The sequence below is a fragment of the Oncorhynchus mykiss genome, chromosome 20 (assembly GCF_057628025.1).
Source record: "Oncorhynchus mykiss isolate SJ-2025 chromosome 20, ASM5762802v1, whole genome shotgun sequence".
Classification (NCBI taxonomy): Eukaryota; Metazoa; Chordata; class Actinopteri; order Salmoniformes; family Salmonidae; genus Oncorhynchus; species Oncorhynchus mykiss.
Window position 1 is genome coordinate 9339712 of NC_143041.1, and position 12927 is coordinate 9352638.

The following is a 12927-nucleotide window of genomic DNA, read 5'->3' on the forward strand; positions in this document are numbered from 1 at the left end:
TCCTATACCGCTGTAGAATGGTGCAGCTAAAGCCATTCCTATACCCCTGTAGAATGGTGCAGCTAAAGCCATTCCTATACCGCTGTAGAATGGTGCAGCTAAAGCCATTCCTATACCACTGTAGAATGGTGCAGCTAAAGCCATTCCTATACCGCTGTAGAATGGTGCAGCTAAAGCCATTCCTATACCGCTGTAGAATGGTGCAGCTAAAGCCATTCCTATACCGCTGTAGAATGGTGCAGCTAAAGCCATTCCTATACCCCTGTAGAATGGTGCAGCTAAAGCCATTCCTATACCGCTGTAGAATGGTGCAGCTAAAGCCATTCCTATACCGCTGTAGAATGGTGCAGCTAAAGCCATTCCTATACCACTGTAGAATGGTGCAGCTAAAGCCATTCCTATACCCCTGTAGAATGGTGCAGCTAAAGCCATTCCTATACCGCTGTAGAATGGTGCAGCTAAAGCCATTCCTATACCACTGTAGAATGGTGCAGCTAAAGCCATTCCTATACCACTGTAGAATGGTGCAGCTAAAGCCATTCCTATACCGCTGTAGAATGGTGCAGCTAAAGCCATTCCTATACCGCTGTAGAATGGTGCAGCTAAAGCCATTCCTATACCGCTGTAGAATGGTGCAACTAAAGCCATTCCTATACTGCTGTAGAATGGTGCAGCTAAAGCCATTCCTATACCACTGTAAAATGGTGCAGCTAAAGCCATTCCTATACCGCTGTAGAATGGTGCAGCTAAAGCCATTCCTATACCCCTGTAGAATGGTGCAGCTAAAGCCATTCCTATACCGCTGTAGAATGGTGCAGCTAAAGCCATTCCTATACCGCTGTAGAATGGTGCAGCTAAAGCCATTCCTATACCACTGTAGAATGGTGCAGCTAAAGCCATTCCTATACCCCTGTAGAATGGTGCAGCTAAAGCCATTCCTATACCGCTGTAGAATGGTGCAGCTAAAGCCATTCCTATACCACTGTAGAATGGTGCAGCTAAAGCCATTCCTATACCACTGTAGAATGGTGCAGCTAAAGCCATTCCTATACCGCTGTAGAATGGTGCAGCTAAAGCCATTCCTATACCGCTGTAGAATGGTGCAGCTAAAGCCATTCCTATACCGCTGTAGAATGGTGCAACTAAAGCCATTCCTATACTGCTGTAGAATGGTGCAGCTAAAGCCATTCCTATACCACTGTAAAATGGTGCAGCTAAAGCCATTCCTATACCGCTGTAGAATGGTGCAGCTAAAGCCATTCCTATACCACTGTAGAATGGTGCAGCTAAAGCCATTCCTATACCGCTGTAGAATGGTGCAGCTAAAGCCATTCCTATACCGCTGTAGAATGGTGCAGCTAAAGCCATTCCTATACCGCTGTAGAATGGTGCAGCTAAAGCCATTCCTATACTGCTGTAGAATGGTGCAGCTAAAGCCATTCCTATACCGCTGTAGAATGGTGCAGCTAAAGCCATTCCTATACCGCTGTAGAATGGTGCAGCTAAAGCCATTCCTATACCCCTGTAGAATGGTGCAGCTAAAGCCATTCCTATACCACTCTAGAATGGTGCAGCTAAAGCCATTCCTATACCCCTGTAGAATGGTGCAGCTAAAGCCATTCCTATACCACTGTAGAATGGTGCAGCTAAAGCCATTCCTATACCCCTGTAGAATGGTGCAGCTAAAGCCATTCCTATACCACTGTAGAATGGTGCAGCTAAAGCCATGCTGCTTTTACTGTACTACAAAATGTCATAACAAAAGGTAATCATGTTGGGCATGATCAGTCGGTCACACATGGATAATGACCTACAGACTGTTCGTTAACCCATCTCCCATTGTCTTCCCTGCAGTTATCATCCAACCATCCTAACCATAACCACCCCTTCAGTACGTTTACTGCTGGGCCTTTTAGCCAAGACATTGGTGTGTTGATTGGGAAGTGGAGAGGCAGAAGATGTGAATATGGCAGCAGCCAACTGTTGTTTCTATACACATCCATACCGTCTGGTATTGCTGTGGTTGTTTTTGTATATACTGTGTGCTGGTAATGCTGCTGTACAGATACTGCTGATTTGATTGAATGAAGGCCCTGGACTGATACTGACATGTCTCCATGAGGATGCCTCCTTGATTGCACCAGATGCATTTCACTAATCAATAGACATACATCATCTAACGTAGCTACATACAATATTGTGCCACAGTGGATTTTCACCACTGGGATGAGACGCCCTCTTCTTTCACAGTCTGGATTTGCAGGGGGAAATGTTTTTTAGGAAGAACACAGGCTACAGAAACAGGCAGGCAGGCACTTGAGCCTCAGATGGTTGCTGTCCCCCTCTCTCTCCGACTGTGGGAGAGACTCAGCCAATCTGTGCACGGTGACGCTGCACAAGGCTGGACGCGCTTCATCATAATATTTAACACACCCAACCTCAATCTCACATGCGAAGGACAGTGATTGTCTTTTTCCTAGCTCACAAGGCACACTGTAGTCTATCTCCGAGAGAGAAACCGAATCGGCACCTATCCGAATTATTTGTTTGATTCGTCTCGTTTTGGTTGTTTTGTATTGCCTGTCTTTATTCGGGATTTGCTTTGAACATTGCCATTTATTCTCATCCTGGGTCGCTTACTGTACTTTGCCTGCTGCGCCTTTACACGTTGTTTTATCGTTTCTAGTGGAAAAGGAGGAGTCTTTCGAGTAGTCTTCTTTTAAAATTATATTTTGACATTGGTGAATAGCGCTCTCGGCGCTTTTCCTATCCCGGACTGGACCAATGCGTAGCCCGTGCCCAGCGGATCCACGACAGCTCCGTTTCTCACACAGCAGAGTTCACGCTCAATGGCCGGACCGATGTGCTCCAGCAGACCCCGCCAACATACACCTCTGATGGATCATTTATCTACCGTTTTCGAGCTTCTTTCCAGACCCTTGCACTTCCTTTATACCGTGTATTGTGCGTAAAGCCTTGGGGTCGGAGCTGTAGAGCGAAAGCAATTGAGATAATGCCGCTTTCCCAACTCGACCGTTGGTCTGAACCGAGTCGACCTGTTTTACCTGGGCGCATGCGGAGAACCCTCTCGTTCTGAACCACAAAAGAAGCCTGCCGTCTGGATTTCTATGTGGTTGGAAATACAAAAGTTGAACACTGAAACATTTAGTCTACTCAAGACGGCAAGAAGTGAAGATGGTTACGTGTTCAACGTGTATTTCATTAAAGTGGCATCCAGCGTGATAAACATAATCAGTGATGTAGTGAGTCTGTTCATATGCGTGCTCATCATTTGCAGTAAATACTCGCAACTGCTCAAACAGGGGACTATGAAGATGATACTCTTCCGTAAATTCCGAGTTTTGATTCTCATGGTGTTTCTAATCGCCTGCTCGATGCACATCATGATAGACTTGTTACCAAAGCTGGAGAGGCGCAGCAACAGCGGCTGCTCCTGCTCGCACAAGCCGAGCGAGGACCCTCAGAACTGGGCTAAACACCGAGCTAGGTCGGGAGCGGAGTCAGGCTGGCCTAACAAACACACGCTGAGAATCCTCCAGGACTTCAGCAATGAGCCAAACTCCAACACCTCTTCCCATTCTCTGGAGAAGAACACCAAAGCGGGAAACAAAACGGAAGCCTTTAAACGGATTGAACATTATGCACAAAATGGTGACAAAAAGAGACGGTTCATACAGGACACTGTGGTCACCAAAAACATACCTGTCAAGAGTTCAAGGTTGCTGGCTCTGTTTGACCACCCGTTATTCAAGAGAGCCTTACCGTCTCTGACCGACGAAGACACCTTGTTCAACGTGAACACAGACATCAGATTTGACCCCAACGCCGCCACAGAGAATCAGGAATGGTAACATACATTTTTATATATTTATAGACCATCACCACAATCGAAAAGTGATAATTAGCCTCTTTAAATTCAACCCAAGACAATAGCACAAGTTAAACAAACAATACACCTAGGATATTATGTGGAAATTACACATTTCATCTTGTTATTTCACATTAATAAAGGTGTTTTTACACAAATGGTTATAGGCTACCTAACCATATTAGCAAATGTCTCTCTTGCAAATTCAAGTCATGTCCTGTCAAAACACCTCTTAACACATGAAACACTAAAAAGGAGGGTGGTTCAGGGCTACAGAAAAAACACGGATCACCTCCCTTCTCCTCCCTCCCCTCTTCCTCCCAGGCACGCTGAAGGGAACATGGAGGAGTACACTCCAACAGGAGGAGAGCTGACGGCTGACTCCTACCCCAACTGGCTCCGCTTCCACATAGGGATTAATCGATATGAGCTCTACTCCAGACATAACCTAGTCATCGATGCTCTGCTCAGGGACCTGGTCTCACAGAGAATCACCAGCGTCGGTAAGTGAGAGGAGAGGAGAGAAGGCAGCTTCTCTATAGCCCTGTCTCAGATCTGGTTGTACGTTATTCAGCCAAACCTTATGTCATATAGCAGGGTTAGACAACCCTGGTTAGACAACCCTGGTTAGACAACCATGGTTAGACAACCCTGGTTCTGGAGTGCCGCATGCAATTCATTGTTTTGGTTTAACCAACATGGAAGTCCAGTTGTGTTGAATTTCGACTTAGCCCCGGGAAACGGGGGTGCTGAGGGTGCTGCAGCACCCCCTGAAAAACCAGAATAAAAAGAGTATATATATATATATATATATATATAAAAAAAGTTGCAGCACCCCCACCCACAAACAGCTATGAATTTATTTTTGACTATGAATTTAGGCAATCACTGAACTGATACATTTTCTCAGTGTGTCAGGTGTGGTGCCTACAGTGTAGTTGGAACAGAATGCTGTAGTACCTGCGGCACTCCAGGAACAGGGTTGCCTACCCCTGTCATTGAGGTTGAGAAACTAGCCTGGTTCCAGATCTGTGTGTGGATTGTGTAGCCAACTCCTCTGACTATCATTGTTACAGAGGACTTGGCAAAGGCACCGACATATTTGGGACTGGCTAGTTTCTCCTCTGTATGGCACAACAACAGTCAGAGTAGTTAGCTAAACTAAGCACATAAGGGTCTTTCAATAAACTAGGGTACCAGTGAAGAATTTACCACACTGGACAACGTGTTACAGCTGTTAAGTCATTCATAATAATCTGCTGATTTGTTTCATGTCATTACATTAAGATATAAGGGGGGGGGGGGGGGGGAATCAGAGCTACATTTAATACAATTCATAAGTTGATGTTTAATTCTTTGTCATGGTTGGTGTCTTGATGGATTTTTGTAAAAACCTGTGACATAAAACATGACTTTTCTCTCCTTGCATTTATGTCAGTGTAAGTTGACATTACTTCATATATTAAGCATTAATCAGTTCAATTTGACAATGAATGTGAACCCTGTAAGAATCCTGGATCGAGCTATCGGACAGTTTGTTGTATAGAGATCTCAGAAATGCAGTGTAACTACCTAACATTTTGTGTCTTCTTATGTTACGGGGTGAAAACCGTTTTCATGGGCACACAAATCCAAAATAATGAATTCAATTGCAAAATCGCAAGCCCCTAACCGAAAGAGTAACCTTAACTTGATACTTAAAACCTAAATTGATACTGTCATTAACGTGTTTTTTTAAATAATTCTGCCTAATACTTGATGGATGCGCATTTGGTGTGCAGCTGATTAGTTAGGCCGTGATATTTTCGCACGTCATCATCTGATCTAGAAAGGAATTTTCCGAATGACAGTCAAGTGACAAGCAGCTGTTCTGAGAGCACATGCGATGCAACAACAGCCCAAGTGCTGGGAAAAAGGTGGTTTCGAGGAATGTCCAGAATAATTTGGTGTCTCATTCGTTACGCTTGTGCCTAGATCCACGTTGGGTCTAAAATCACATGCGAATTGATGTTGATCATCTGTTGTTGTCTGCTTGATTTACAGCAGGGTGTCGTTAGATTTAACAGAGAAAGCATCAAGGTAATGTGTTCATGTTTTCGCATGTTTTTGTGCCTCAGATTGGACACTGTCTACTTTGCGCAGTTGTGTAGGATAGACTATTGCGCAACACCCAACACTATTCTGATGAATTATTCAGGATAAAATGACAACAAATTACATACCTAGTGGGCTTATTCACAACACGATCTGGTAATGAAATAACATGACAAATACATTTCGGTTTCCATGTTACACCTGCAATTTTAAACCATACAATTTCCTCAATTGTAATTATTGTAGTCAATTTAAAAGTTCTCCAGCTCTCTTAACTATCTGTGATTTACGTTATTGCTAAGTTTTTGTTTGAATTTCTGTTGCGGTAAAACCACTTGCGGTTATTGTTAGGATGACAACTTGTCTTTCCATACAAATCCTTCCATGAAAAAGGAACCTGGTTGTTGCTCACTTTCTCATTATAAAAAGCAATGGTGTAATTCAAATGGGGAGATGAATGATGCTGCTATTCATGGCTTTATTATGTGTCGTCGCGTCTGCCACATAGGCTACAGAAAAATCGTCATGCATCTAATCTATTTAGTCAGGCGATGTCCACATTATTCTCACATATTTTAGAATGAAATAATAATTGGAATGTTAATGCATTGGCAAGGCCTAAAAACATGTTTTTTCTTGAAGTGGTAAGCGCCTATCTCGTTATACACGTTTTGCATGCATTTTGGGGGAAGTGGGCCCCACTGTACAATGATATAAATTATACGACTGTGTTACATTGAGGTCCTTGGAAATTACAGTTAAGTGCTTGAAAAAGTCCCTGAAAGTCCTTGAATTGGACTTGCCGATGTCTGTCTGATCGCTGCTTAAAGGATGTATACTATTAGTCCTATGTTGTGGTGTTGGTGGAGTTATGGGTCAATTTGCATGTATTCACTTTTATTCCTCTAAGTACACAGGTAAAACTGCCAAAAAATCATTTTTAGTTTTGTTTCAAACCATTTTGAAATGTTGATCCCAATGTCACACTTTGGCTCCATTATTCATAGAAAGACCCATAAACAGATCTGGGACCAGGCTATGTTCTCTCTTCAGATCCACACACAGTGAAACGAGAGAATGCAGGGTGGATGCAGCTTGGTCTGGCAGTATGGTCAACTACATGCTGCTCCCTCCAGCCCATGTAATTACATAGCTATATGACTGAGTGGCTAGGATGTGAATGTCAATTGAGACTACAAAATCCAGCAGTTGGTAGTATGGGTTTTGCTTTGTATAGCAGGCCTAGCTACAGTCAGACCTACTTCACTCATTTACAGATATTTGGTTGTGTGAATTTGACGAGTTTATTTCCAAAACTCTACATCCACCAATATTTCACATTTGAGTTTTTTCACCAGGAATTATTGCTTATGGGTACCTTCATGTGTGTGTAATATATTACTGTTGTCAGATTTTTAATTAATAGATTCTAGGGGTCTATTAAAATTATTTTTTTTCTGCAGTGTTTAGCTGGAATGGAGTGCATCTATTCTGTATATTTGAGTGTGATATTTGATTGTCTCACCTAGCTATCTTAAGATGAATGTACTAACTAAGAGCATATGTTAAATGACACAATTTTTTGAAAGTAAGTATTTTACATACAGATCTCATATTACTGTATTGATATATATTGATGTCAGAAATGTATAATTTGTACAGTTCTTTATAAAAAAAGGTAGTTATTTGCTACATTTGACTGTGTAAAACCTAGCAGTACTACTTATTTATCTGAGAGTGAGGTGTATATACACTACCCGGTCAAACGTTTTAGAACACCTACTCATTCAAGGGGTTTTCTTCATTTTTACTATTTTCTACATTGTAGAATAATAGTGAAGACATCAAACTATGAAATAACACATATGGAATCATGTAGCAACCAAAAAAGTGTTTAACAAATCCAAATCTATATTTCGTATTTGAGATTCTTCAAATAGCCACCCTTTGCCTTGATGACAGCTTTGCACACTCTTGGCATTCTCTCAACCAGCTTCACCTGGAATGCTTTTCCAACATATGCTGAGCACTTGTTAGCTGCTTTTCCTTAACTCTGCAGTTTGACTTATCCCAAACCATCTCAATTTGGTTGAGGTCGGGGGATTGTGGAGACCAGGTCATCTGATGCAGCACTCCATCACTCTCCTTCTTGTTAAAAATAGCCCTTACACAGTCTGGAGGTGTGTTGGGTCATTCTCCTGTTGAAAAACAAATGATAGTCCCACTAAGCCAAAACCAGATGGGATGGCGTATCGCTGCAGAATGCTGTGGTAGCCATGCTGGTTAAGTGTGCCTTGAATCTGTTCACCTACTCTGCGCCTCACAAAGACACAGCGGTTGGAATCAAAAATCTAAAATCTGGACTCATCAGACCAAAGGTGAGATTTCCACTGGTCTGATGTCCATTGCTAGTGTTTCTTGGCCCAAGCAAGTCTCGTCTTCTTATTGGTGTCCTTTAGTAGTGGTTTCTTTGTAGCAATTAAACCGTGAAGGCCTGATTCACACAGTCTCCTCTGAACTGTTGATGTTGAGATGTGTCTGTTACTTGAACACAGTGAAGCATTTATTTGGGCTGCAATTTCTGAGACTGTTAACTCTAATGAACTTCATTAGAGTTACCAGCCTTATCCTCTGCAAATCAAATCACATTTTATTGGTCACATACACATGGTTAGCAGATGTTAATGCGAGTGTGGCGAAATGCTTGTGCTTCTAGTTCTGACAATGCAGTAATATCTAACAAGTAATCTAACAAATTCACAACAACTACCTTATACACACAAATGTAAAGGGATGAATTAAAAATATGTACATATAAATATATGGATGAGCGATGGCCGTGCGGCATAGGCAAGATGCAGTAGATGGTATAGAATACAGTATATACAGTGGGGCAAAAAAGTATTTAGTTAGCCACCAATTGTGCAAGTTCTCCCACTTAAAAAGATGAGGCCTGTAATTTATCATAGGTTCACTTCAACTATGACAGACAGAATGAGAAAAATAATCCAGAAAAATCACATTGTAGGATTTGTAATGAATTTATTTGCAAATTATGGTGGGAAAAAAGTATGGGTGGGTGAGGGCTTTGTATGCATCACGGAAGTTAGAATAGCAATGTGTCACGAACGTCGTATGAATAATTGGAACAAGGCGCAGCGTGAGTAGAGACTTCCAAAAGTCTCTAAACTTCCAAAACAACAAAGATATAATGATCGTGAAATACGTAGGGCACATAGGCACTCATACAAAACAATTTCCCCCATAGCAGGTGGGAAAAAGGACACAATAAGTATGATCCCCAATTAGAGGTAACGATTATCAGCTGCCTCCAATTGGGAACCATACACCCACACCAACATAGAAATATAATACCTAGAAACCCCCTAGTCACGCCCTGACCTATTACACCATAGAGAACCCCGAGGGCTCTCTATGGTCAGGGCATGACAGTACCCCCCACCCCCCCAAGGTGTGGACTCCGACCGCAAAACCTGAAACTAGATGGGGAGGGTTAGGGTGGGCAACTAGTGTCGGTGGCGGCTCCGGTGCGGGACGTAGCACCGCTCAGACAGCCGATCCGGCCATGGAGCCATGAGGGACTGGACGCTGTGCCTGGACTGGGCACCGGCGCAGAGGAAGGCTCCGGCCATGGAGCGGGACTGGACGCCGTGTCTGAACTGAGCACCGGCGCAGAGGAAGGCTCCGGCCTTGGGACTGGCAATGGAAGCTCCGGGCCGTGGACCATCACTGGAGGCTCTGAACTGTGAACCGTCGCTGGAGGCTCTGAACTGTGAACCATCACTGGAAGCTCTGAACTGTGAACCATCACTGGAAGCTCTGAACTGTGAACCATCGCTGGAAGCTCTGAACTGTGAACCATCACTGGAAGCTCTGGACTGTGAACCGTCGCTGGAAGCTCTGGACTGTGAACCATCACTGGAAGCTCTGAACTGTGAACCATCACTGGAAGCTCTTGACTGTGAACCGTCGCTGGAAGCTCTGGACTGTGAACCGTCGCTGGAGGCTCTGAACTGTGAACCATCACTGGAGGCTCTGAACTGTGAACCATCGCTGGAAGCTCTGGACTGTGAACCATCACTGGAACCTCTGGACTGTGAACCGTCGCTGGAAGCTCTGGACTGTGAACCGTCGCTGGAAGCTCTGGACTGTGAACCGTCGCTGGAGGCTCTGAACTGTGAACCATCACTGGTGCGTGGAGCCGGCACAGGTTGCACCGGATTGATGACACGCTCCTCAGGGCGAGTGCGGGGAGCCGGCACAGGACGTACCGGGCTGGGAAGGCGCACTGGGAAGGCGCACTGGAGGCCTGGTGCGTGGAGCCTGCACAGGTTGCACCAGACTGATGACACACTCTTCAAAACGCCTGCGCTGCAGCATACTCCTAGCCAACATCTCTTTACGATATCCCTCCTCAAACTGCTCCATCGACTCCCAGACGGTCTCTGGCTCTCTCCTTGGCTCGGCCGACCGCTCCTTGTGCCCCCTCCCAAAAAAACTTGGGGTTGCCCTTAGGCTGTTTGTGGCCGCGGACCCCTGCGTCGTCGCTGTCCTCCTTTACTCCTTGGTGACTCCCGCAAAGGAAGGGTCTCGCATCCACCTAGTATCTCTTCCCATGGCCAACTCTCCTTCACCTCCTGGGCACGCTGCTTGGTCCTGACTAGGGGGGATATTCTGTCACGACCATCGTATGAATAATTGGACCAAGGCACAGCGTGAGTAGAGTTCCACATTTTAATGATAGTGAAATTTCCAAAACAACAAAGATATAACGATCGTGAAATACGTAGTGAATGTAGGCACTCATACAAAACAATATCTCCCATAGTAGGTGGGATAAAGGACACACTAAATATGATCCCCAATTAGAGGTAATGATTATCAGTTGCATCCAATTGGGAACCATACACACACACCAACATAGAAATATAATACCTAGAAACCCCCCTAGTCACGCTCTGACCTATTACACCATAGAAAACCCAGAGGGCTCTCTATGGTCAGGGAGTGCCACAATGGTACAGAATGCAACCAGCTCGTGTCGCGCATTTTATATGCTGAAAGAATTTAGTAAGTCTTGTTCTCAGGTTAGCTTTGTTAAAATCCCCAGCTACAATAAATGCAGCCTCAGGATGTATGGATTCCAGTTTGCATAGAGTCCAGTGAAGTTCTTTCAGGGCCGACGAGGTATTTGCTTGGGGGGAATGTACACGGCTGTGACTATAATCGAAGAGAATTCTCTTGGAAGATAATGCGGTCGGCATTTGATTGCAAGGAATTCTAGGTCAGGTGAACAAAAGGAATTGAGTTCTTGTATGTTTTTGTGATTACACCACGACTCGTTAATCATAAGGTCAACCCCCTTAATCAATAATCAACCCCCACACTTCAACCCCCATAATCAACCCCCACACTTCTTCTTACAAGAGAGATGTTTGTTTCTGTCAGCGCAATGCATGAAGAAACCAGATGGCTGTACCAACTCTGACAACATATCCTGGGTGAGCCATGTTTCTGTGACACAGAGAATGTTACAATCTCTGATGTCTCTCTGGAAGGAAACTCGTGCCCTAATTTCGTCCACCTTGTTATCTAGAGATTGGACATTGGCGAGTAATATGCTCGGAAGGGTGGATGGTGTGCTCGCCTTCTGAGTTTGACCAGTAGGCCGCTTCTTCTGCCTCTCCTGCGGCAACCGCTTTGTTTTGGGCCGGCCTCTGGGATAATATCACATGTCCAGGGTGGAGATCCGAACAAAGGATCCTCTTCGGGAAATACGTATTCCTGGTCATAATGTTGGTAAGTTGACATCACATTTATATCCAGTGTTTTTCCCGGCTGTATGTAATAACACTTGAGATTTTCTGGGCTAACAAAGTAAGAGATAATACATGAAAAAACTATTAACTGCATAGTTTCCTAAGGACCTGAAGCGAGGTGACCATCTCTGTCGGCGCCATCTTTTGCAGCAGAGGTAACTTTGAGTCTTTCTTTTCTGTGGTGGTCCTCATGAGAGCCAGATTCATCATAGCGCTTGATGGTTTTTGCGACTGCACTTGAAGAAACTTTATAAGTTCTTGACATTTTCCGATTTGACTGACCTTCGTGTCTTAAAGTAATAATGGACTGTCGTTTCTCTTTGTTTATTTGAGCTGTTCTTGCCATAATATGGACTTGGTCTTTTACCAAATAGGGCTATCTTCTGTATACCACCCCTACCATGTCACAATACAACTCAAATGCATTAAGAAGGAAAGAAATTCCAAAAATGAACTTTTAAAAAAGGCACCCCTGTCAATTGAAATGCATTCCAGGTGACTACCTCATGAAGCTGGTTGAGAGAATGCCAAGAGTGTGCAAAGCTGTCTTTAAGGCAAAAGGTGGCTACTTTGAAGAATCTCAAATATTAAATATATTTTGATTTGTTTAACACTTTTGTTACTACATGATTTCATGTGTTATTTCATTGTTTTGATGTCTTCACTATTATTCTACAATGTAGAAAATTGAAAAAATAAAGAAAAACCCTGGAATGAGTATGTGTGTTAAAACTGTATATATATAAAACAAATCCTTTTTTTTTTTTTTCGATTAGTAATGTTACTGTCCCCACTACAACAACATCAAATATACCTCAATACACGTCATTTTTTAGCATTCCATGAATTCCTATGGATGATTGCTCCTACTGGGGAGTGCCAATATGTGTTACGCGGAGTGGAACAGGGGAACCCAAAGAGCAGACTCAGACAAGGAGACTGGGATGAAGTAACCAGGATATTTATTGAAACACAGGATGGAGTGCAGGGGGGAGGGGTCCAGAGGGGAATCCAAGGGAGTAGTAGAGTGGGGAATCCAGGACAGAGTAGCAGGATGACGAGATGTGGGACAGGAGACAGGGACCAGAGTCAGAACGGGCAGAA

The 12927-nt window shown here is 43.8% G+C and overlaps 1 protein-coding gene across 1 annotated transcript in view; it reads left to right on the forward strand.

Annotated features, from left to right (window-relative positions):
* The first annotated feature begins 2413 nt into the window (after window positions 1-2413).
* The window catches only part of LOC149974344 (extracellular serine/threonine protein kinase FAM20C-like), a 78044-nt gene continuing 67530 nt past the window's right edge, over window positions 2414-12927 (forward strand). Inside the window, exons 1-2 of the mRNA XM_090212138.1 lie at window positions 2414-3868; window positions 4214-4392. Of these exons, the coding sequence (XP_090068264.1) occupies window positions 3129-3868; window positions 4214-4392 (919 nt within the window). The 5' untranslated portion in view covers window positions 2414-3128. The remainder of the gene's footprint in view (window positions 3869-4213; window positions 4393-12927) is intronic.